This window comes from Simochromis diagramma, unplaced genomic scaffold, assembly GCF_900408965.1.
Source record: "Simochromis diagramma unplaced genomic scaffold, fSimDia1.1 OVJJ01000216.1, whole genome shotgun sequence".
Taxonomy (NCBI): Eukaryota; Metazoa; Chordata; class Actinopteri; order Cichliformes; family Cichlidae; genus Simochromis; species Simochromis diagramma.
The window spans coordinates 15955315-15981159 of NW_024386883.1; the positions used below are offsets into that span (position 1 = coordinate 15955315).

The 25845-nt window shown below is 39.4% G+C and overlaps 2 protein-coding genes across 2 annotated transcripts in view; both read right to left on the bottom strand.

Moving 5' to 3' along the window:
- LOC120733957 (double C2-like domain-containing protein beta) overlaps positions 1–25845 on the bottom strand; it is a 210213-nt gene that overhangs the window by 49787 nt on the left and 134581 nt on the right. The gene's annotated exons all lie outside the window — the stretch shown is intronic.
- On the bottom strand, positions 4862–23977 carry LOC120733958 (double C2-like domain-containing protein beta). Its single transcript, XM_040032491.1, has 4 exons — positions 23612–23977; positions 14225–14306; positions 9857–9953; positions 4862–8438 (listed from the first exon to the last, which is right to left on the bottom strand). The coding sequence occupies exons 1-4, from the start codon at positions 23722–23724 to the stop codon at positions 8305–8307; spliced, it is 426 nt and encodes a 141-aa protein (XP_039888425.1). The 5' UTR covers positions 23725–23977; the 3' UTR covers positions 4862–8304.

The following is a 25845-nucleotide window of genomic DNA, read 5'->3' on the forward strand; positions in this document are numbered from 1 at the left end:
GAAATAGGCAGTCACACAGCTAATTGATTTTTCTTTGTTCCCAGCTTCTGAATCTGTGCAGCCATATGGTTTTCTGCAAGACCAACGCAGCTAAAGGCACGAAAGAAAAGATCTGTATCTTTCTGAATTGTCTTATAATGTCTCAGAGGAAAACTGCTTGAAAAATTGCCTCGTCTTTTCTATAGCCATATACAATGCAGCTGTGCTCTGAATAAAAAACAGCTCCCACTGCAAGATAGATCACCTACAACATTAAAGCCACGGCACAGTGGAGTGAATAATACGAATCATCTCGTTGCAAATGAGTGTTCTGCTTATGTGCTGACTTATGTGTGCGCTATTTTGACATGTAGCACCCACCTAAGCATTGCAGACCCATCAGTGTAACAACACGCCCTGCTGCATTGCAAGAAAACACTCAGCAACAGTTTGATGAACACTACAAGGTGAAAACTCTTCAAATCCCAATTCAATTAAGCATTTGAAGGGTATTCATGTCAAACTTTGGCCACAAAGAAAACCTACAACCCAAAAGACACTACAGTACTTCCAGAAGTCCCACATTTATTTTCTCCAACACACCCTGAACTTTCTTAGGCAAGTAGCCTTCAGGAATAGTTCTAAGGCTTCCTCATGGATATTCAAAGATCTTCTTTGGATGTTTGCTGCCTTTCGTTCAAGATAATCCCACACTGCCTCAATAATTGTTGACATCTAGGCTCTGGGGAGGCCAATCCATGATTGGTAGTGTTTCATTGTGTGTTTTTTCTATCCATGTATTGCTTGTTCTTTATTGGCAGTGTGTTTGAGATTATTTACCGGTTTTGGTTGCGCACCACACGGCAGCTTTCAGTCTCATGATAGCAGATAGAATTCCAAAGGAGTGACCTCCGTGCAACACACTTTTGGTGAAGAGCTGATAAATATTTTCCCCTCTGGCATCCATATTCTTTAAATTATATTCCTTTATTACATGTTTTAATGGCGGGTAGTGGAAAGCTTTGTCTGCAATATCTATCTGTGCAGGCAACAGCATCTAAGTTACAAGTTTTCACAAACCATTCGGTGACACGTGGGGAGTAGAAACCACCAGCATATGTTTGACAATTCTAGGATAAAGATTAGTCTGAACAAATTCAATAATAATTTGCCAAATGGGAAGTGCATTGAAACTGGATTCTTTTAACGACCACCAGGGGGCGATAGCTGCAGTTGCCAAAAAAAGGCTCATTCACATATTTTTTTTACCAAGCTGATAAAATATAAAGTCCATTTACTAAAGTTTGGCCATTTTGACTTGCAGAAAGGGAGGATATCCAGAATATCAACTAACAACTTGTGACTGAGTGACATCAAAATGGCTACATCTATCATTTATACAGTCTTTGAAGGTGCAAAGTGGACTTCTGCTTTTTATAGGGTGGCTGGATTCCGTGAGACAACAAGCCTCAAGGGTTTATTTTTTCTTTAATTTTTCCCTGCATTTATGCAGTTTTGCAGACAAAACCTTGCTGATCATACTGGCCTTAATTAGCAGGAAGTATCGCTGTAACGGAGTTCCTGTTGCTTTCCGTCAAAATACAGAACACTAGTATCGGTGATCTGGCAGGAAGCGCCTGCTGCTGCTGCTGCTGCTTGGAAGCATCATTTGCATGGACCTCTGACCGGAGCTAAAGAAATTATGCCACATTTCAGACTTTCACCTGCACCTTGCAATGAGTGAAATGACCCATGTTATTAGAAATAAGGCACAACAACCTTTCCATTTGGCATAGGACTAAAATATAATTTGAGACAAGCATTTATAGTCATACATTCAACAAATTCAGAAAATGAAAACAAGTGCTGAGTGTTCAAAAGGAAACGAAAAACAACAAAGGAGAGAATTTAATTCACATCAAATCACGCTTCCAGATAGTCAATACAGCAGCCAAACAGGCAATGCGATAGTGTTCAAAGGTACAAAATGTAGTCTAGAAGAAAGACTGACTTGTAGCATAATCTTAGAGCATCCACAGTCATATTTTTTTTCATACAGAAAAACAGTATCAAACATTAGGCAAAGTCATCTCATGACAAAACCAAGAACATATGCATGCATTTATGTTTTGTTTTTTTTATATAATATTGAGCTTGCATACAAAGGCAGACAGATTACAAAATCAAAATCACATGTCAGTTTTATTCATTACATATTAATCAGAGAGAGGAGGAGAGGGACCACTGCTGTGTTAAGGAGTATATTGAGATGCCAGCAAAGTTTCACAGCCGCCTTGTGTCTCCCGTATCGATGCGGCTGAAGAGACGGTTAACACTTAAAGGAACGGAGAGGTGAGGCCTGCTGAAATGCGTTAAAGATTTCATTCCCCAGCTTTGAAGGTGCGATATCACTTATCAAAATCAAATTTTTCCTCAAAATGAACGGAAGCAAGCGCGAAAAGGAATCTAATTATTCAAACAGCACTGTGTCAGTAATGAAACTGGGTGAAGAAGGTCAAATAGTATAACAAATGGACATTAGAGCTGTTCTTCACAATCCAACAGCTGCAACTAGTGAGTTAAAATGATACGACTGCAAAAGCAGCCAGCCACACGGACAGAGTCGACATGCTCCTGAAAGAAAAAGCCCAAACATGCCTGCTCGATCGCTTACAGTGACGTGAGGTAATGACAAAAAGCTGTTAGCTAAATTGCAAGCCTGACAGGAATCCCGATCGCTACGTGAGGAGTATTTGTGCGCTGCTTCTGGGTCACCAGCCTGTGCACGGTGGATGAAAGCCGGGTGTGGTGGAGGACATGCATAAAAAGGGTCGTACTGGGGAATCGAACTATATATGGCATGCATCCCAACCTGGTGATCTGAGGTTTGAGTCCTGGGATTCAGGACTGCACAGGGACTCGGGGTAAACTTTAAAGTGGACCTGCTATGCTCATTTCCAGCTCAGTATTTTTATTTCTGGACTAGAGAAGCTCTGAATGAATCGTGATTCAAATCAATGCTTTTTTATAGGTCGCACGTTGAATACTGATTGGTTTAAAAGTGGGCCTGAATAGGAACGGGAGTGAAAGTGGTGTTCATCACAAATGCAAAAAAAAACACATCAAAGATTAAAAAATGTTGCAAGATAGTGCCTGTAGTGGCCAGTTTTTAACATTTCAGCCCCTCTTTGTGTATCCAGTGGTGAAAGTTTGTTGCAGCCTTAGGCATGAAATAGAAAGGGGCCCCTTTAGCTGTAATTATAATTATCATTATGCTCTAAAGAATCTGACACCACCAACGACAGTGGGGTCACGTGGATGGGCTCTCCATCTGTCATTACAGTCTTTAAACATCGGCACTGCTGTAGTTTAAAGTTTGTGTTGTTGTATATCGCAACAACAACACAAGCAAGACCAGCCAACAGACTGTGCTGTGTCACTTATTTCTGACACTGCCCCCTAGTGGCAGTGCACAAGTACAACATGCCATCAGTAATCGTAAAAGCGGTGCGTAGGCTCCGTATGGCAGCGGTCCCCAACCTTTTTTGCGCCACGGACTGGTTTATGTCCGACAATATTTTCAGGAACCGGCCATTAAGGTGTTGCGGATAAATGCAACAAAACAAAACCAGTACCGGTAACAAAAAAAACAAGATTTATTCATAACACACGGAAAAAGACCCAGGGAAACCGAGTTAACAAAAAAAAACCGATCAAAAAATAACGCTTAAAAAAACCCAATAAAAACCCTGAAAACCATAAATTTCACGGTCCGAGTCCCGGGGGTTGGGGACCGTTGCTGTATGGGACCCAGGCACAAACATACCAGTCTGTTGAGCCAGTGGTTCTCAAAATGAGGGGCAGGGCTCACTTGTAGGGCACAGAGCCACTGACCACAAGACAAAATGACGTGCATCTAACTTGAATGAAAATTTGCAGGTCAACCAAATAAGCAAGACTTAGCTAACATACTAACACTTAAAATATAACTTAGATCTGTTTTTATTTATAATGACTGATTAAAAAAAAAGTGAGAATATAGTTCTCCTGGAGTTTGGAATATCAGAAACCAGCTCACGTAGGATTAGCTTCCCCTTCAATCACACAACCAGAGCTGCGCCCAGTGACCAAATTCGGGACTTACTCTCTTTATCCTGAAATACCCCAGAATGATGTCACATCATACTTTCCTGAAAAACAGGAATGAAATTGGCTCACAGGAATTACCTGCACGCATGCTGGGCTCAGTATTTGAACCTTTGACCGTAATTAATACGAGCAGAGATCATTGGAACAGTATGTATGTGACAGAAAGCAAGGATAAGCATAGTAGGTCCACTTCGACAAAATATATTAAAATTAAAACAATCATAAGTCATTCAAAGTAAAATGTTAACTCACTTAGAATTTTTTGAGTGAGATAAGCCCTGGTAGTCCGCTGCAGGGGAGTGAGTTCAACCATCTCTATTCCCAGATACGTGTGCTCAAATACAGAGCTTCAGATCCGACGTATGAACAATATGAACACTACAGAGCACTAAGGTGCAGGACTTGCTGTGGAATAGAAGGGGTTAAACATGTACATTCTGTTTGATACATTTCTAGTGGAGGTGCTCACATAAAAAAACAACAATATAGTAACAATACACATACACTGCTAGTATATTAAAAATGCTGCCCTTCTCATCCGTGCCCGTCTTAGCGAAGGTCGCATTGCACGACTGAACGACCGCAGTGACTTCAGCCAAAGAGGGCGCATTTGCCCGTTTAGCAGCAAACTTGAACTTCAGCAGGAATAGGCTGTTGTAAACAATACATGCTTTTCGTGTTTTAATTTCTATTTTTCTCTTTTTAAACATTTGATGTAAACTTCCTGTTTTTGAAATTCGGCCCTTTTGACAAACAGCAGGTACATTTTCATCCAGCTGAAAATGCCATCAGCGAAACTCATTTTCAGTAGTGTAAACAATAAGCTGCACACACACACACACGCGCGCGCACACACACAATAGAGCTTCCCAATCAGGTGGCATTGTGGCTCAACAAGTGATTTTCACCAGACGGGTCACCCACTGAACTTCATTCTGTTGTTGATTACAGCTGCACTCAGCTTTCCAACACTGAAGCACGCTGTGTGGCGTGACGGCTGCACATAGCGACTGTGGATGTTTCTTATTTTCTGCATGAAATATGACCACAGAGCATCAGAACAATGAGATTTTTCTGCCTATATTCATATCCATGCAGCTCCTGGATAATCACAAAACCCCACAGTATCGTTACTATTCTGTGTTTTTTGCACTTGTCTAAGTGACCATCTGCCTCAGATTGACTCAGGGGCACTTTGCTGTTTGCAGTTTGAAAGAAATGTAATCATGCCCTTGACGTTTGAACCCATTTTCTTTCACTCTTAAGAAGTCTCAAACTTAAGAAGTTATTTTTGACCACAAAGAAAATCCAGCTGATTGAAAACAGCGCTGCGGCCTTGTACCCATGATTCACCTCTCAATTATATTATAACGCTCATTGGTTTCAGTTTTTCTGATTTTTTTGAAGTCTGGATGGGATGACTGAATGGAGCAAACACTTGCAGAGCCTCGATCCTCGACCACAAAAGTCAGCAGATGACGGGTGGAACGTAATCGGTGGTTGGTCCACATAGTTGGTGACATTTTGTCATGTCTCATACAGAAACATGCAGGGATGCCATGAATAACTGCTGTAAAGAAGCCTTAAGAAGGAATTTACATTCAACGTTTGCGTATTAGTTCTTTAACCTCTTGTTTTAACCTTAAAGGAGAGCATCAGTTTTTACATGGCTTTAAAGCCAGGCTTTGTTACCTTAGTAACCCAGTGTGCCTTAGATTTCAGGGACGGGTTAGGGTGGTTGCTCCAGTTGTGATACTGCCTATCGAGGCCTCAACATGCTTCAAACAACGATCCCATCTTTATATAATTATATGTAGCAGCCATATTAACCTTGTTGTTTACACGTGCGTCTTCAACAATGTAGCTAAAAAGTCTAAAGAGCTTTAAAAAAAAGAGGTAACTGGACTTCTTCAATTCTAAAAACAAAAGGTCATGTGATTTATCATGAGTCACAAGAGGGTCGGTACCATCATACTTTAACCCAACCCATCATTTGACCATCATGTGACCTATTGAAGTCAAACATCTTCACAAATTTAAAGAAGTCTAGTTGTCTCTTTTTTCAGGCTTTCTACACTAACGTGACCTGGATGACTAAGAAGCTACACAGACACATTGTGCATGCCTGGTTTAAACACATCTGTGCCCTCTAAGTTTGTCTCCTTTTGAATCCCTGCACTGCTTCCAGGACTTTTTGTAGACACTGTATTTGATATGCTCGATGGATCTTCTCCACTCCCTCAAAATGACGACCATTGCCTTGAATTTCACTATAGTGAATTTGGCAAGAAGTACGATTCTGTTGTTGTGGCTAAAAAACATTAGCGTGTGAAGAAAAACACTAGAGGTGAGGCTGTGTCTGCTAAATGTTCTTCCTCAGACTCTTTGGGAGGTAAAGGTAACTCTGTTTTAACTGAATTTTACAGTGCAAAACCCTATGAATGTGAAAAAAGCTCAATTCAGACCTGATGCACCACCTTTGGGCCTTTTCTTCTGTTATACTACTTAGATTCTTTGTTGTAACCAGAGATAGGCACAGTTACTGTATATCGAGCCCATGATGTGCTACACTGGGATCTGGATCTTTCTCAAGTTTCTCACCCACATCTTCCACAGCCGAACCTTTCATATGATCATTGCTCTCTGTCACGGTGAAAGTGAATGATACACTCTCAAATGACAACTGCATGGCAGGAGTCTCGCATTCAGCTATCCATCGTTGCTGATATTAATTGGGGAGCGTGTGACTGTCTCTTCATATTAGGCCTATGATGGACTCACACGAAGGGTCCAGGGTGTACCCAGCGCAGCTCCAATATGACTCGTAGTTGGATAAGCATGAAAAAACAAATGGATGGATGACTAGCCATCTGGTGCTGTGATGAAATCTGACTCCCACATACTATACATCAGTCTACAGCTGAATCCAAATAGATGGTGGAGGCTGTGAAAGTATACTTTTTTGTTGTAATTTAGACATATTGAAATCAAATGTAACTATATTCTTTAAACTGGCCACAGATGGATTAAATATGATGCCAGCAGGTTGATATTGTTTGCAATATCTTTCTTAACAAGTAAAACCCACAATTAAAAAAAAGGTTTTCTGCTTTAGAACTGCAAAAAGCAAAAATTATTTTATTAACTTATGGTTTAAAATAACTGAAACTATCTTTACAGAATAAAGTTAGTGAGTATTGGAGGGCATTGTAACTCCTTTCTACTTAAGACTCACTCTCGATGTGTTTGCAGACCACTTTGCATTTACTCATTAATCTCTGGTTTCTTCCTGTTTAAAGGGAGTTCTTCCTTCCCACTCTCGCTAGTGTCACTCTACTTGCACATTGGGGGCCTTCTAATTGTTGGAGGTTGCTGTTTATTATTGTAGATTATTTGGCTTACAATATAAAGTAGCTTTAGGCAACTCTTGCCGGAACCCAGCTCTCTTTCTCTGTGGAGTTTTTGCCTTTACACAAGCTTCACTATTAACTCTATCAAACAAACAAAACAGCAGTTTTTTAGTTAGAGTTATGGTTCAGACATGGTTTGAAGCATAATGAGACCTCAACCTTTAAAGACTGTTCTCCATAAACTACACGAAGTCTCTATGGCATTGCTCTCATCTGCCCAAATGGAAAATACATGCTCCAAATCTAGAACTTGTATTAGTAATACGAAATATTTGCTACATCCTTTGTTAGTGTATCCACTACTTTAAATCCTAAGACTGCTCATAGCCATGAAATTGAAATCATGAGGTTTTTCCTGTGCAGCTTTATGGATTAGTGGAAATTCTTTAACTGCTGTAAAAGATCTCATCAAATAGATTTTGCTTCTTTTATCTTCCACCGTTCATACAAGAATCCTTTAAAGTCAACACTACAATCCCTGTCAGTCATCTTGTGGATTGAATTTCTCTTAAAAACATGAAATGAGCAGCGGTGCAACCTCCTTTCTGTATGTGTGAAAGTGTTGTTGAACACAAACATGAGATGTGTATGTTTTAAGCTCAGCCCTGTGGAGAGGAAATACTGTGTATTCCCAAAGAGAGGCGTCTCAGGTCGATGCGGGCAACACGAGGGCGACCCAGAGAAGACGACCTGGGTGGAGAGGACGGGGAGGATGCGGGAGTCCTGGTGCAGCCGGCGAACAGGTTGGACGAAGGATTGTGTGCGTTCAGTCATTTAATGAACCGGGTAATTCATTGGTCAACGTGTGCCAGCGTTCAATTTTTTTGTCCTTGTTTTTGAGGCAGTCAAACCAGTGCTTGAGCCTTTCTCCATTTGCATTGATACCCAGAGATACACCACCTAAAAGGAGGCACAAACACAGAATGAGTTCTTATTAGAAAGACAGGGGACTTATAATGCATCACATTATAATATCAGCTTATATTCTTAGCATCTTAAAACAGCTGAAAAACAATATTAAAGATGAAAAACCTTTTACAAATTATTTATAAGTTGGTTTACTAAAGAGAATCAGTTATGTTCATTTCCAGCTCTGTGTGTTGCATCACTGGACTTTGCACGGCTCACATTAAAATAAAAATCCTTATATGTTTATCCTATATTAAAAGTTACAGCACCCTCCAGAAATTTCTGCCAAATGTAGTGCTGTCCATTATGGTTGAACATTTAGTCTCATATGGCCAAAGAACGTTGTTACAATAGTCTTTTGGTTTATTTGGATGCAACTTTGCAAACCTGAGCCGTGCTGCCATATTATTTTTCAAGAGAAGAGGCTTTGTCCTGCAAACCCTACTTGTTCAGTCTTTTTCTAATGCTACAGTCATGCACTTCAGCAGTGAACATGTTAACTGAGGCCTGTTGAGTCTGAGATTTTTTGCAGCTTCTCTGTGCGCTGCACAATCCGACCTTGGGGTGAATTTGCTGGGACGTCCTCTCTTTGGAAGATTGTCTTATTGTGTTAACATACATCTGAATGCTGCAGACCAGCAAAATTGCCAAAGCTTTAACCGTGGTGCTCACACGAACTGATGATCGGTTGATTTAGTGCATTTGATTAGCACTTAGCTGCTATTTACACTTTATATTCCTCTGGAAGCAGTGAGGACGTACTTAGCTTTTCACATGACTGCACAGAGTGCTGTGAAAACTTTGTCACAGTACTGCAGATACATCTGAGGTCTTGTGTTTCCCCTGAGCTCCAAAGATCTGATTGGCTTTTTATACAGACAAACAGGAAATAGAAGATTCCAGCTGTGATTTGAAAGCACAGGACATAGCACATTTTTCAAAATGTGATCATATATATTGTGATAATGTGTAAGTTCATTATGATTTATCATATTATGTGTTGACTTGTTATATTACATTGTTTTGGGGGGGGTTTATTCATTATGTTATTATATTAACCTCAGTTGCTACATCTTTTTGAGTTGGGTCTCGTTTAATAGCTACTTCTTTAGATTTCTTTACCCTTTTTTGGAATTTATGGATAATGTTACAATTACTCTTAAGACTGTGAAATATCCACGCCACACAATCACAGCTTTTCCATCGCCCTTAAAAGTCTCATTACACAACAAACACACAATCCCACCTGTGTTGATCTCCATCTTTTTGTTGTAGCAGCAGTTAGTTTGTGTTTGCATTCCTTTTCATGTTGGAAATGCAAACCGAAACAAGTCCTTAAAAACATGCAGACCCCAGTAACCCTCAGGGAGTCTCAAAGTGTCAGCACAGTGAAGCCCAGCACTGCTTACCTATGAAGTCATTCGACTTTCCAATGTCGTAGTCCCATACGGTCACCTCCAAGGTCTTTTTGGTGAGGTCTGCATATTTTATGTCATAACAGAACTCCTGCAGAAAATAAAAGAGGGCAAAATAAGAGCTCCATAATTTTCTCTCTCAAAACACATGATTAATAATACCTCATCTTTTCAGATCACCACGTTGGGGCTTTAACAGTTTATTTATTCTGCTGGACCATCGTCACACACACACAAAAACACTCTAATGTGCAGTTTTTCGGTTTGCATAATTATCAAAACAATTCTGAAAGCTTTTGTTTCATTTCCTGCTGAAATTCATTCAGAACGCCTCATTAGGTTTTAATATTTTGTTAGTGCCTTAAACAAGACGCTGTTTAATCTAGCTCTTCTCGCTCTAATGTTTTTTTCAGTCACTACATAACCAGACTCATTTTCGTTAGTTAAGGAAACTCACAGCACAGCAAAGGTGTCAACGTATCTTAAACTCAGAGCGGAGGAAATTAAATGCGGAATACACACACGGCTTCTGTAACAGCATGACAGTGTAATCGATACAGTCCACTGTCCACTAAATGAAACAAGCATTTTCTTCTGAAATCAATTTGCAGTTTGCGAAGCAACAATCTGCGGTTCAATCACCTTAATGAAACCAGAGCCTCGATATGGAGGAGGACCTCATTGCTTGTCTCCAACGGAAAGGCCAGGAGGTGATGGAAGAGTATGGGCGCAAAAAATGTCAGAGGAAATGTCAAGTCGCTGGCCTGTGTGAGCGTTCGGCTGGGGTACGTCCACTCGTATACAAGCAGAAACGTCCGAGCCGAGCTGCCCTGTGGCCCGTTCAGCCTCAAAAACATGTTTGGCATTCTTGTTCAAAACGTGGCCGAAGCAGCACCTGTCTGATTTCAATACAATTTAAAATAAGCCATGAAGGGAGGTGTTTGGCTGTGAGACTGAGGAGCGCCGGCTCAGCTAAGAAGAACATAAAGGTTGATTACTTAAATTGCTTCCTTCACGGTCAAAGCAGCGGTATACAGCATGGTAAAGGTCTGGAGGCAATGCAATAGCGTTCAAAAATATATTAAGCTCCCTGTTTTAACAAACATTATTTACATTTTTGGAGAACTGGGCCAGAAATACTGACTTGCTTTTATAAACTAAAACGCATTGTCCTCTTAACTCTGGCTTTTCAGCTGCTAAATGTTTGCAAAGTACTCACAGTTGCAAACTACGGTTAAAAGTTAAAAAAGTTAATTGTACTTTGCAACTGTCAGTACAGTGCCAGTTTTTACATACATATTATAATCTTACAGCCATCGTTTATGATGTTTATGTCCATCATAAACGATGGATATGAGTACCAATAACAGACAAACTAGGCAAAACCCTGGCAACTGCTGTCACTAGGTGAGACTAGTTGAAAGAGGGTGATGCATAAAAACCTTCTTGGACACTAGAAGATTGCTGTGGTTGTCTGCAGTTTGCATGGAAGACGGTGACGTGTCTGGAAACACTGATCAGCTACTTGCTGAGTGGCAGTGAAACTTGAACTTTCAGAATAAAGGTTGTGCCTTAACATTTCTAAAGGTGCAACTTTTACTGTCGCTTGGTGAGTAGTTGGCAAGTGTTTGCAGACAGCTTGGTGTCTTCCATACAAATTAAATGTGACAATGCTGATCTGCAAGTGACCACAAACACCACAGGGAGGCTTTTGGTGCAGTACCATACTGTATGTCTCTCTTTGGAACCAGTTTCACCTATCAGCTACCAGCAGGTAGCTGACTGGTCTCTAGACCTACGGGACTAAAGCACACGGTGTCTCATGATGAAACCGCCATCGCCGTCTTGATGTTTTGAAGCCTCACATTTTCTGATACACTTCTATACAACTTGAAGCCTTTTTACAACCCCATGGGGGTTAAAACAATGTAGATGTAATGTAACAGTAATGTAACAACAATGTAACAACAATGTAACAATGTAAAACAGACAGCTTAATGTTGGTTTTACTTTTTAGGTTAACCAAGCTTGTTAGTGTTAGCTGTCAGCTTAGCGCTCTCACATAAAAAATATGCCCACTTATAGATTCAATAAACCAAAGGAGTGTTTATAGTTCTAAAACCAACCAATGATTGGGTTATATCATTGTTTAATGTTTTTACCATTAAATGTATCAGGTTAGGAACAATATTTCTTATATGTAATATTTGCAATAACATATCAGAATCCTGAAGGCATACACTACAGGGAGTGCAGAATTATTAGGCAAATGAGTATTTTGTCCACATCATCCTCTTCATGCATGTTGTCTTACTCCAAGCTGTATAGGCTCGAAAGCCTACTACCAATTAAGCATATTAGGTGATGTGCATCTCTGTAATGAGAAGGGGTGTGGTCTAATGACATCAACACCCTATATCAGGTGTGCATAATTATTAGGCAACGTCCTTTCCTTTGGCAAAATGGGTCAAAAGAAGGACTTGACAGGCCCAGAAAAGTCAAAAATAGTGAGATATCTTGCAGAGGGATGCAGCAGTCTCAAAATTGCAAAGCTTCTGAAGCGTGATCACCGAACAATCAAGCGTTTCATTCAAAATAGTCAACAGGGTCGCAAGAAGCGTGTGGAAAAACCAAGGCGCAAAATAACTGCCCATGAACTGAGAAAAGTCAAGCGTGCAGCTGCCAAGATGCCACTTGCCACCAGTTTGGCCATATTTCAGAGCTGCAACATCACTGGAGTGCCCAAAAGCACAAGGTGTGCAATACTCAGAGACATGGCCAAGGTAAGAAAGGCTGAAAGACGACCACCACTGAACAAGACACACAAGCTGAAACGTCAAGACTGGGCCAAGAAATATCTCAAGACTGGTTTTTCTAAGGTTTTATGGACTGATGAAATGAGAGTGAGTCTTGATGGGCCAGATGGATGGGCCCGTGGCTGGATTGGTAAAGGGCAGAGAGCTCCAGTCCGACTCAGACGCCAGCAAGGTGGAGGTGGAGTACTGGTTTGGGCTGGTATCATCAAAGATGAGCTTGTGGGGCCTTTTCGGGTTGAGGATGGAGTCAAGCTCAACTCCCAGTCCTACTGCCAGTTTCTGGAAGACACCTTCTTCAAGCAGTGGTACAGGAAGAAGTCTGCATCCTTCAAGAAAAACATGATTTTCATGCAGGACAATGCTCCATCACACGCGTCCAAGTACTCCACAGCGTGGCTGGCAAGAAAGGGTATAAAAGAAGAAAAACTAATGACATGGCCACCTTGTTCACCTGATCTGAACCCCACTGAGAACCTGTGGTCCATCATCAAATGTGAGATTTACAAGGAGGGAAAACAGTACACCTCTCTGAACAGTGTCTGGGAGGCTGTGGTTGCTGCTGCACGCAATGTTGATGGTGAACAGATCAAAACACTGACAGAATCCATGGATGGCAGGCTTTTGAGTGTCCTTGCACAGAAAGGTGGCTATATTGGTCGCTGATTTGTTTTTGTTTTGTTTTTGAATGTCAGAAATGTATATTTGTGAATGTGGAGATGTTATATTGGTTTCACTGGTAAAAAAAAAAAAAATTGAAATGGGTATATATTTGTTTTTTGTTAAGTTGCCTAATAATTATGCACAGTAATAGTCACCTGCACACACAGATATCCCCCTAAAATAGCTAAAACTAAAAACAAACTAAAAACTACTTCCAAAAACATTCAGCTTTGATATTAATGAGTTTTTTGGGTTCACTGAGAACATGGTTGTTGTTCAATAATAAAATTATTCCTCAAAAATACAACTTGCCTAATAATTCTGCACTCCCTGTATGAAAAGGGAAAAGGAGAAGACAAACTACAGGTTTTATAAAATCTGAAGGTTTGCCACTATAAAGAAAACTTTTACATTAAATATGAATTTTTCTCTCTTATTATTACCACTGCAAAACGTATTTATTGGTGCAGATAGAGCCATTAAAACTTTATTTTCAAAGCTTCAGAGCTTCAGGCATTGATAGGACTAAACAGTCACTTAATAAGTTAACCAGTCAGTAACTTGGCTCATCGGTTTTATAAGGGAAGATCAATAGAAGTTCAGTCCTGATAAAATACACCTGAGTTTTAGCCCGTCTTCAGTGGTAAACACTTGGCTAAACAGGACTTTAATTATTTAAGTTATTTTTTGGCTCTGCAGCTTTTTTAAAAAGCCATCTTGTTATGAATTAAGAAAAATTCCAACAGTGTCGCCCTGTCAAAGTGGCTTTTGTTGGTCCCAGGGTTATGAAGGTCGCTCAGCACATAAAGCACCAGATAAAGCTCAGGCAACAATAAACAGGAATAAAATAGAAAGAAATGCTGCAAGGTTTAGCTGTGGTTTATACCTCATTGAACTCAGGATTGAGCGTCTTCTTTTTCACAGCAGTCTTGTGCTTTGACTTTTTGTTCTCGTCTGGCTTCAGATACCTGCAGGACAGAGAGGGGAGGAAAGAAAAGAAGATTTAATACAATTTTCTGATGCTTATATTTATGAGTGAAACAGCAAAAATGAAAATATTACATATCCCTGCAGAGCACACGGTGCTCATGTGTTATTTGAAACCACCATCAGTAATGTGAAGCCTCACACAGTGGTCAGACAGCACACTGTACATTTCTCAGCTGTTATATTGTTCTGTCCTCCAGGGGGTGCTGTGGGACTGCCCTACATTCAACCACACAGCTGCATTACATTACACACACACTAAATCACTACATCATCTGATTTTTAGAAACTCCAGATTTTATTAAGGCTTTTCTTTTTTCAGCTTGCAATACAAAGACCTTGTGGTGCTTTCCCCTGCAGCTGCAGTCCCACTCTATCAAGACTGATGTCCCACACGTGGTTAGTTAAACAATAACATTTCACTCTAGTGTCTGCTTGATGAGATTACTGTGGAGAAGACATCTCACCTCATAACAAAAAGACATTTCCAAAATCACTCGATACTCCTGCGCATTACTGCAGAGAAGGTCTCCAGTCTCTAGTTTATTTAAACCCTTCATCTCAGATTCTCTGTGTGAGGTTTCTGGATGTTGGTCATTTGTTCCTATTATTGGCTTTCCAACCTTTTTTTGGTGGAGCTTCTGGGAGTCATACCACACTTCACTTTGCTAGACCTTAGACAAAACTAATTCATGTTTATTTCTTTAGGTTTTTAGCGAGATTAACATTTTAGAGCCTGTGATATGTACTGCTGTTACTGTGACTCAGGCATGCAGCAGTAACCTATAAACTATTCTCTGCTGACTGCCAAAATCTGGGGGCTTCCAGTGTAGCCGGTGGATATGGCGGGGTAAAGCTTGCTGTGCTGTGTGCCGGTGACACATTTTGAAAAGTTAATAAACTCCTTTTTTGGCAAATGCAGTGCTTCATTTGGCCATCACAGGGACTGTTTACCTGCAAGCATCCAAAGCCAGCTCAAATGTGATTTGTCAATAAAGCTTGAGGACTGCAGAGGGAAAACTAATTTTCCAGTTTCAAAAACCCTCTCGTTTTATAGCTGATAAACACAGTATATAATGGCCAGTAACACTTTATAATGTGGCCTCAACTCAGGGGTAATTCCCCTGTAATGTAATGGAATATCAAGGTATTTTATTTAAATTACAATGTAATATATTGACCCACAAATATACTAAGCCAGGTTTTTGCAGGACAAAAAAAGAATTATTTTGAAGTGTTACCAAATTAACTTTTTTATTTAAACAGATAATTTTCATACACATTATTCTGCCGATGAAGGGAGGGAGCATGCAATCGTTCTGTTTGTTTGTGTGTCTCTTTATTAGCACTTCAGGGTCCACAGTTTCAACATATCATGTTCAGATTTAACTTTACAAAAATAAGCTTTCAAGAGGGGCAGAGATGTAATCTGATTACCTTTTTCAAGTAACGAGTAATGTAAGGGATTACTATTGCAAAAAAAGTAATTAGATTACTGTTACATTCACCGTAAGCATGCTGCGTTACTAAACCGTGGTTTTGTTTGTGAGAGTGTCTCATGACAATGACGTACAAGCGTGCGACGTGCGTGGCAGCAACAGACGTGTGTAGATCAACAATGGATAATATGGAGTGCGGGAGAGAGTACTAGCATACAGCATTTAAAGCTCGGAAGTACTGACATTACTTTTAGCATATATAATTTTTTTTTAATATACTGAAATATGCAGAAAATAGGTTTAAATGTTAAACAGATTTCTTCCAATCAAAGACAGTTGCATATAATTTAATTTTTGCTTGATGCAATGTGCATAAAGTAACATAAAACATAAAATCAGTAACATAATGGATTACTTTTTTGGAGAAGTAATCAGTAATTAGTAACTAATTACTATTTTCAAGTAACTTGACCAACACTACTTGGGGGACATGAGCATCTTGGCTGGCTAAGCGTTCAACCTTGACCTTAATTGTTATGGCCAAAGGTCATTATGAGTAATATATCATAAGAAAGGTCATGGAGAGAGCTGCACAACACCCTATGATGTTACAATGAAGCCATGACAGGCTGATGTCATCAAACTGTAATAAAATTATAATAAAGGATCAAAGTTTTGACTCTCGCCCTTCAGTGATACTGCTCTTGTTTACACTATGTGTTCTTTGTTTTCAGTAATCCAATGACATTTACCTGATTGGTATACATTCAGTTCATACCAAGCACACAATGTTTAATAACTGGAATAAATAAACTCATTGTTGATTTGTGTTTATTGAGGGTGAAGAATCATTTTTGAGTGTAGATTTTAAGGAATAGTATCATAAAAGAGTGTGTAATGTGGCAATTGGATACGTAGATAACAAGATAAAGAGCAGATATATAAGATAAAACAGTAACTGCTCTGATACTTTGTTTCTTTTAAGTAAATTAAAAACAATTTAATACATTGTGTTTAGTTTCAGTTGATAGTTTTGAGTTATATACAAATGCCAATCCATCTCCAAATGTATCAGTGTACAATATTAAAGTTAATATGTGCACAATTTTGCACCTTTTTTCTCTCCACCCTTTAAAAAGGTAGATTTTTGTAACTTTTAGATTAAAGAGCAAAACTGTCAACTATAACTGGTTTTTAAAATGAAGGCTACAAATATCAATATCAATTACAAGAGCTCCTGTCAGGGGTACAAAGGCTGTATCTTAGAGGGAAGTGCTCCAGTAACAAGCTTTTTCACCCTAAAAGTTACAGTCAGGCAGTATTTTCTTAGATGTCTTGTTTTCTTAGTATATGAAATGGGTGAACGCATTATTTAAAGACTCTCAGCATAATGCATAACAGTTTAACAACTAGCTCTAAAACTGCTCAGAACATCATCATAAACATAAAGAGTATGTTGTGGAATATGCAAAAGAAATTAAACTTCATATTTATTTAAATTAGCCGAGGCGTTCCTGGCGTGCTCACAAAATGTAACAATGTGCTTATCATTTTCAGTTTGCATTCGCTGCAGTTTGTGAGTCAGAGGAGAAAACAGGGCCTTAGTGCTGCTGTTTCTCTGGAAGAAGGCGTGTGTGTGTGTGTGTGTGTGTGTGTGTGTGTGTGCGCGAGTGAAGGTTAGACCTTTGTTCCTGTTCTGTTTTCATAAATGATGCACAAGGCAACTTGTACTTATCTCAAAACCAGCATAGTGCATGTTGTTTAGCACCTCTGTGCTTTTGGCCAAGAACAGTTTTTGGGTGGTATTGCTCATTCTGATGTGGTATATTTCATTGCAATTACAGTACCTCATCACATCCCTCTCTTCTGTTATGTGCCCATTGGACCCTCACAGACTTCAATTTCCCAAGGTAACAAAGAGACTTAAAGGGAGGCTAAGTGGGTTATTCCTCACAAGTGTACCCCAGAGGGAGTGGAAGCTGAAATTGTTGATGAGGACACTGCGGCGAACCTAATCGTTATCACGTAATGGGATTACTGACCCCCTGGCAAAAAAAAAAAATCTAAGGGTGAAAGTTATGATGCAAACAAAGCAATTCTGCAATATGATGACTTTAAATATTTCCCTGTGTGCGTATGCCATGATTGTAGAGTACAACTATGCCTATGAGTTTTAAAATATACTACTCTTTACTTCAAAGCCGATGAAATGTACTTGTCATTGACTGAATGGCCATTAAAGAGTGTAAAGTACTCCACTACCTTGTTGACTAATGCGTGTCTGAATTCTACTTTCGCGCAATTTCCGAATATCCCCGACATTACCAGCACATTAGAGCAAATGGCTTAACGTTCATTGACAGCTGTGACTTGATCCTTCAGATAGACACTTAGAAGAAATCCTGTGGCGCCGTTTATGTGTCAGATTATACATTTTCTTTATTCTCCTTCACGTGAATCAGTCAGTAAATCTATTATCAGCCTCGGTGTCCTTCAAGCTTGGGGAAGATTTTTTTCCGTCCTCTGACGGTTGGAAAATTGTTGCCGGTCCCTCTCCACTGAAACGAGTCGCGCTTTTGTTCTCGAGGTGTGCACAGCAGAGTCGGAAATTAATTGCACTTTCATTGCTCAGCCAGATGAAAGACTTGGGAAATGTTTGTGTGATAAACAGGATTGTCCTTCGAATTATAGCCTGTGGATGGCACAGGTAGTGTAACATCAGCACTGCCAGCCAGCTAATCCATTTCAGCACCTTTAAAATGTGCCACATAACAATGGAGAACAGCATTAATGTGAGCATCAGGAGTTTGAAAGAGAACTGCTCGCTCCTCAGGTTGCCATTGTTTGGAATTTTGGCCATGCTTAATATGAGCATCCACCATTGCAACATCATATACACTCACCAGCTAATGCATTAGTCAGTAAACCTATTACTGGCTATTGTTCAACTTACTCATTAGTGCAAATAATAATGAGCCAATCACATGGCATCAACTCAGTGCATTTAGGCGTGTAGGCATGTACAAGAGAACCTGCTGGAGTTTGAACTGAATGGGGAAGGAAGATGATTTAAGTGGCTCTGAACGTGTGTAGGGTTCACAAAAAGTGCTCAGAAACAGAAAATAGCCAGTTTGTAGCAGTTTTCTGGAGATAAATGCCTTGATGATGTCATAGGAGAGTGAACAGACTGATACAGATCGGACTACAGAATACCAGGTTCCATTCCTATGAGCAAAGAACAGGAAACTGAGGCTACAATTCACACGAGCTCAGGAAACAGAAGATTGGACAAACACTGCCTGGCCTGATGAAACTTCAGACGGTGGGTCAGGCAGTTCAGGCTGCTGGTGGTGGTGTAATTGTTTTCTTGGCACACTTTGTTTAACACCACAGCCTACCTGAATATTGTTGCTAACTATGTCCATCCCCTTATAACCCATGGTATCTAGTTTACATTATAAAAGCCAACTGCAGCGACTAAAGTCATTTTGTACCATATAAATAAAATAAAATTGAATTGAATAGAAAACGAGTTCGGTGCACTCAAAAGGACTTAACAGTAACTAGATGTCAATCCAATAGAGCAACATTGGGATGTGGTGGAATGGGAGATTCACATCATGGATGTGCAGTCGACAAATATGCAGCAACTGCTCGATGATGTAATGTCAACATGCTGCTGAATCTGTGCCATGAATAATTAATGCAGTTCTGAAAGCAAAGAGGGTCCAACCTGTTACTAGTAAGGTGTAACTTTAAAAATGTGGCAGAGTGAGTGTACATGAAAAAAATTAATTATAGTATTTTTGGCGCCTACATCATATTTTGTCTTATTTTAAGGCCTTTAAAAGTGACACAGATCGGTCGATGTAATTTAAAGTGTAAACCTCGTGATTGTCAGTGAATGGTTTAATTTTCTCTTTCCTGCAATTTCATGTGCAGACGCATGATTCAAAATTCAATTACTCAATAACAGATTGTAAAATAAATTACTGCATGAGTCAATGAAGGCACAATACATTACTATGAAATTGTGAGGTAATTCAGGAAAATGGTTCAAATGTGACTCATAGTTGTTCCTGCTTTAACAATAAAATAGTTGCATGGGTTATTATCGTGCCATTCCAGCAGTGTTTATTTTCCTATGTTAGCTTAAATTTTTTCATAAAAATGACTTTGCCCAAACATTTAATGAATCCACTTTTATAACAAAGCCTGGGTGTTTGATTTCCTGTTGCACTGGTCTAAATCGAGGAGGAGATAAATGGCGTGAGCGGGTTCCCTGCTGGGTTTTTGTTACGAAAGCGGTACAAAATAAGCAAATCACTGTGAACATGGCATTTCAACCTGCAACAGCAAGAGCAGTCTGCTAATGTAACAAGAAAAAGGATGGAAGTATATTTTCTGATAAGAAACAGAAGTGCTTTGATGACCATTTATAACACGAGGATTACATTTACAAAAACACAGAAATGTCTTGAGGTCAAGTTTAAAGCGTTTGGTCAGCTATGGAGACAAAACAAAACCTTCTTCAGTTGATTTATCGGAACTATAGTTATGATTTGGATTGATTGGCATTGTGTGATTTTTCACTTACTATTACTACTTTTACTACTATTACTACTACTAATATTTTAGTTTTAATATCCAATTTGTGTCTCCCTACAGAATATATGTGACTGAGCTTCTTCTTTTGATATAAATTTGATCACATACAGTAATGTTCAGGTTAGATCTCTATTTATCACATTAAAAGCATTATTGTTATGGACGCTCATCATCAAGAGTCAGGTGCATCAACTTCATAAACAAGAAAGCGTGGAAGTTATGGTTTGATGACCCAAAAGCCTGAAAGTCAAAATCATGAAATCAGTTCATATAAATTATACATAAAGGCAAAACTTTTACGATAAGGCATTTCCACTAATGCAGAATTGGTTCTGTTCTGGTTCAAAATCTAAATTTGAACTCTTCCACTTACGTAATAATTAAGGGTTTAAGGAAGAGATTAATTTCCGAGCTTTAAGGATTCTAGCCAAGCAACTTTTGTTTACCCCATTGGGAGATGTTGAATAAAGCACCAAATCCACACTTTAAGCTTAAATTTCAAAACTTACATTTAACTACTGATTTTATCTACTGTTCTGATTTTATCTGTTTTGATTTTATATACTGTTGTTTGTTTGTTTGTTTGTTAATTAGTTAGTTAGTTTATTTGCTTGTTTTAATCAATTTTAAATCATGCTTTTTATTTGTTCTTGTTTCTAATGTCTCTGTAAAGCACTTTGAATCACCTTGTTGTTGAATTGTGCTATACAAATAAACTTGCCTTGCCTTGCCTTGCCTTAATTTTCTTGTTAAGAATATGTTTTGTTTTTAGACAAAAAAGAGAAAACACGTCCATAAACAAGGTTTTTTTTACTTTCTTGAAAATCATTTTTGCAGTGTAGGGTTAATGACACTCTTCTTCATGCTGAATGAATTCAAATTATATCGTCATATATTTAGATTTTAAAAAAAATGACACTAATAATGGGGGAAATGCTAAAATTCATCCTCGCTTAAGCTAACTTTGTTTTGCTGTGATTGCTCACCTTGTTGTATTTTCTGTGTGATAACCTTCAAAATCATCTATTAGCACTTATTTCTGCATTATAACATCATTACTGATATCATATTTACATATTTTCAACCTGTTATTAACAGGTAATCATATTGTTACTAAATTATTACAATTCTCTTTTGCCTTTGTCTGCATTTTTAATGTTTTTACTTTATATGTACTTTGTTGTGGGCATTTGAATTATCTGGCTATAAGCTCCAGCAGTAAAGTTTGATAATTACATGGTACTGCTTTATACTGCCACATTATTAGCAAGCAGTAATATAAAGTGCTAGTAAAAGAAGTTTGCAGCCAAAAGGTTGGTTCATGCTGGAAACCACTTTGTCTTTGATGTAAATATGTAATTGTGTATGTTTCTGTTCTGTGTCTTGTGTACTGTTTGTTGTATATGTGTCTTTCTTGCTGCTGTTACACCCAGATTTCCCCTTGTGGGACAATTAAAGGATTATTCTCACTAAATCACAGGTCCTCAGCCACGATGACTTACTCGATCTGTTGTGCTTAACTGGGAGAAAAACATGGAAAAGTCGTGTCTCACCTGGTTATTATATATGTCTGCACAACAACCATATCCTGCTGATGTTTCTGTGCTGTACTACAAAAAATGCTTTCAATCTTTTGCTAAAACCTTGCAGAGAAGCAATAGAAGGTCACCCATTGTGCCTGTTTTCTGACTCAGTCCTACAAAACTTTTCTTGAAAGGCAACACAGAGCCACCAAAAATCCACATAGAAATGTTATCAAGTCGTCTAAGATGCTCATGCTCCCAAAAATTAAAGGAATATTTTGAGAACACAATCTGATCTTAATGGGAAAATAAATCATGCTGGATTTCTATACTAATATGGACTGGATAATAACAAATAGTATCCATTCCTTCTTCCTCCAGCAACTGCGTGCAAAATCTTGGACATGAGGGATATTGTTGTCCTCTAAGAGGAACCCAGGAACCACTGCACTAGCATGATGTCTGAGAACACGCCTAAAGAGGTCATACTGAACAACATTACAGCATAACCTTCTCCAGACCGCTTCACATCTGTCACACGTGCTCATGGTGACACTCCTCTTATCTGTTAAAAGCACAGGGTACCAGTGATGGACCTGCCAGTTCTAGTGTTCTATGCCAATCAGGCCGGGGGTGAGCAGAGGGCTCACTACAGGACGCTGGGCCCTCATACCACTCTCATGAAGTCTGTTTCTGATTGTCTGGTCTGAGACATTCGCATCACTGGCCTGCTGGAGATTATTTGGTAGGACTCCGACAGCGCTCATCCTGCTCCTCGTAACCCGGTCCTCCTGATGGGATAAGGGCCTTCTACAGCCCTGTACATCTATCCCAGAGTAACTGCCTGTTTCCTGGTATCTCCTCCATGCTTGTGTTAGTCAGTCAGAAAGAATCAGGAGGATAAAATTGTCAGCGGCCCCCACCTGTAAAGCCATTCCTGTTTTAGGGGTTGTCTCATTGTTGCCCCTCCAGTGCACCTGTTGTTTATTTCATTAACATCAAAGCAGCCGAAACTGATTAACAACCTCCTCTGCTACTTTGACCAGATCAATATCCCACAGGTTTAATTGACTTGATTGATGCTATACTCTGACTAAAAAGTGAGAGTAGTGTATGTTCTTTTCTATTTCCTCTGCTCTGATTAAACTGATTATCAAGCTTAGACAGTTTTACTTCCTCAAACTTCTGTACATGACTGTATAAATTCTTGTTCCTCACAACAGTGCCCACTGCAGTCACCAGAGATACACTGAAATCTGGCAAGTCGAGAAACAGAAGATCATCTGACAGGTTGTAGCAAACACTTCTGTCCTTGTTACCTAAGCACGGAGAGGTAGACCTGAAAGTGAGTGCTTTCAAAGGTGTGTAAACATGGCTGTGTATGAAGTTATATTAAGTACAGTACAACAAACTGCAGCATGACGCTCGTGGTAAAAACACGTTTGCTTTTCTTCCCTTTTCCAAATAAGTTAATCTGGAGCACCTGTCTGGTTCTATGATTGCTCCCTCGTCAGAGGTTGGCGCAGATCTCAGGGGTGAATAAAATGAAAATAAAATTACTACTGATAGATAATGACTGCCAAAACTATCAAAGTAAATCCCTTATTATCCTTTTTGCTTAATTGGGGTTTTTAACCTTATTAAATCTGCTCCCTGGAGATGGTAAAACAGCCCCAGTTTCTTTTTGGATGTGCCTGCCAGTGTTTGCATACTGACGTTTTGACGTAGGGGTCGGAGAAGCCGTTGGCATCCATGGCGGCAAGGTGAGCACAGCGTATGATGCCCACTACCAGGCAAGACTTCTGGGTGTTGTACTTCAGAGAAATCATGATTCGTCCACGTTCCTCCAGAGACTTGTCTTCCGTCTTGACCTGCAGGGTGGAAATGAGAAGATTTAGGATTCAAAACCAGCTGAGCTTTCAGAAGACTGACAGTTATGCCAACAAGCGTCTTGGCCAAAAATCAAACGCAATTATTGAAGAAAGTCAAGCGACTCACAACAAAAGGATGATGGCGGTGTGACCACAAACATCTTTAACATACAGTCTTTTATTTTTATCAGGCTTGGAGGAACTTTTTCTGTCACCTCTAGGTCAGAAGTTTAACTACACATGTAATCTCTGCGATATCGTAATGTAGAATAAGTGCAGTTTCAACAATATGTCTCACTTTTTCTACATTAAAAGAGATGCAGCGATAGCAAATGAAAGAAACCTCTTGGGTTTAAATAGTAAGAAATGATATGAATTAAAGTTCTAGTAGCTCATTGTTCAGACCAGCGGTCCCCAATTCCCAGGCCACGGGCCGGTACCAGTCCGTGAGTCGTTTGGTACCAGGCCACGGGAGTTGAGGCTTCGGTGTGAAATTTATAGTTTTCAGGGTTTTTATCATTATTTTTTTAGCGTTCTTATCATTAACTCGTTTTCCCTGGGTCTTTTTTTTTGTGTGTTATGAGTAAATCTTCTTTTTTTTTGGTACCGGTACTGGTTTTATTTGTTGTATTTATCCGCGACACCTTAAAGGCCTGTCCGTGAAAATATTGTAACCAGTCCATGGCGCAAAAAAGGTCGGGGACCGCTGGTTTAGACTGTCCTGTAGTTATAAAACTGAGAGTTTTTGATAATTTGTACAAACTTTTTCCTGTTTAGATCCACTGTGTAAAAGCTACTTTCTATAGTTGTTTCTGTCATTTATTTGTTTATCTATATACTTATTAGGTGTGGTATGAATGGTAGTGGGCGATGTCTTTATCAGTAGGAAAAGCAGTAAAACTTATGAAAATACAGTTAGAAGTCTAAAATTTATGCCCTCATTTACATTTTCCAAAGCCATTCACTGAGCTGGATTTAAGTCTTTGCTAGGCGGATTCCCGGATCTAAACAATATAACTTAATCCTTAAAATTCTCCTTACTCCATGACTTAAATCAAACTGGGAATGCAGTTTGATGTAAGTTGATTTAAGGTCTTCTGCTGGAAAAAAGGGAAATCACAGGCTAACCATCTCTCTTCTTGTGTCCGCCTCCGCTTTCTAAAATTGAAACATTTTCACTTACATAAGCCGAAATGCAGTGAAAGATGTGATTAAACCCCATCTCATCTGACCCATACCTTTTGCTTAAGCTAGAAACTTCCAGGGTTTTGGAGGAACATCTTTGTAACCATGCCATGTCCTTGGCACAGAGACTGCATATTGCTCGTTTGTTATTTTGAAGGGTCCCTGAATTACCCAGAATTTATTAAAAAGAAATTAGATGTCTTGGCCTTTGCCTCTCTCATTGCCACTACAATCATCCACCTACACTCAAGTCTTCAAAATCTGTCCGAGTCCTACTAAGAAATGTCACATGGGTGTCTTTCCTTTTATGTTTTGGTAAAATACTTGCAGCCCCCCATTGATTACACGCGTACTGCTTTCCCATGTTATGTACTTGAATTCTCAGGGATGTTGAACCTGTGCTGCACAGCTGCTTATATAAAAGCAGTAAAACATTACCTCATCAGGATCCAGTGAAGGAGTGGGAGGACAGGTCTTTCTTTTTTTTACCTTCTTTTAATTTTACCTTAGTCTATTCTTGGCTTGCTCTGGCTCTTTGTAGCTCGGCTTCTGTCTTTGCCAGGACATTTCTGTTCACCATGTAACCTGTAAAGTTTCCAGCACCTACAGTCCTAGCTGTCTAGACAAGTACGTGCCTTAAAAATCAGCCAATCACTGATTGGCTGATTGATCCCATCTCCGTTGTAGATGATGAGTTAATGGCCTCATCAAAATTAATTTACCATGTTCCTCGAGACAAGAAAAACATCGGAACTGACACATGATGTTAAAAGTGTGTCTGCAAACGCGGCACCTCACTCCCCCCCCCACCACAGATTTCTATATAAACAAATTCTCTCTTTAAACAGGAAGTCTCATTCTTAGGCTGCTGGATAGCATCAGTCATACTGACAC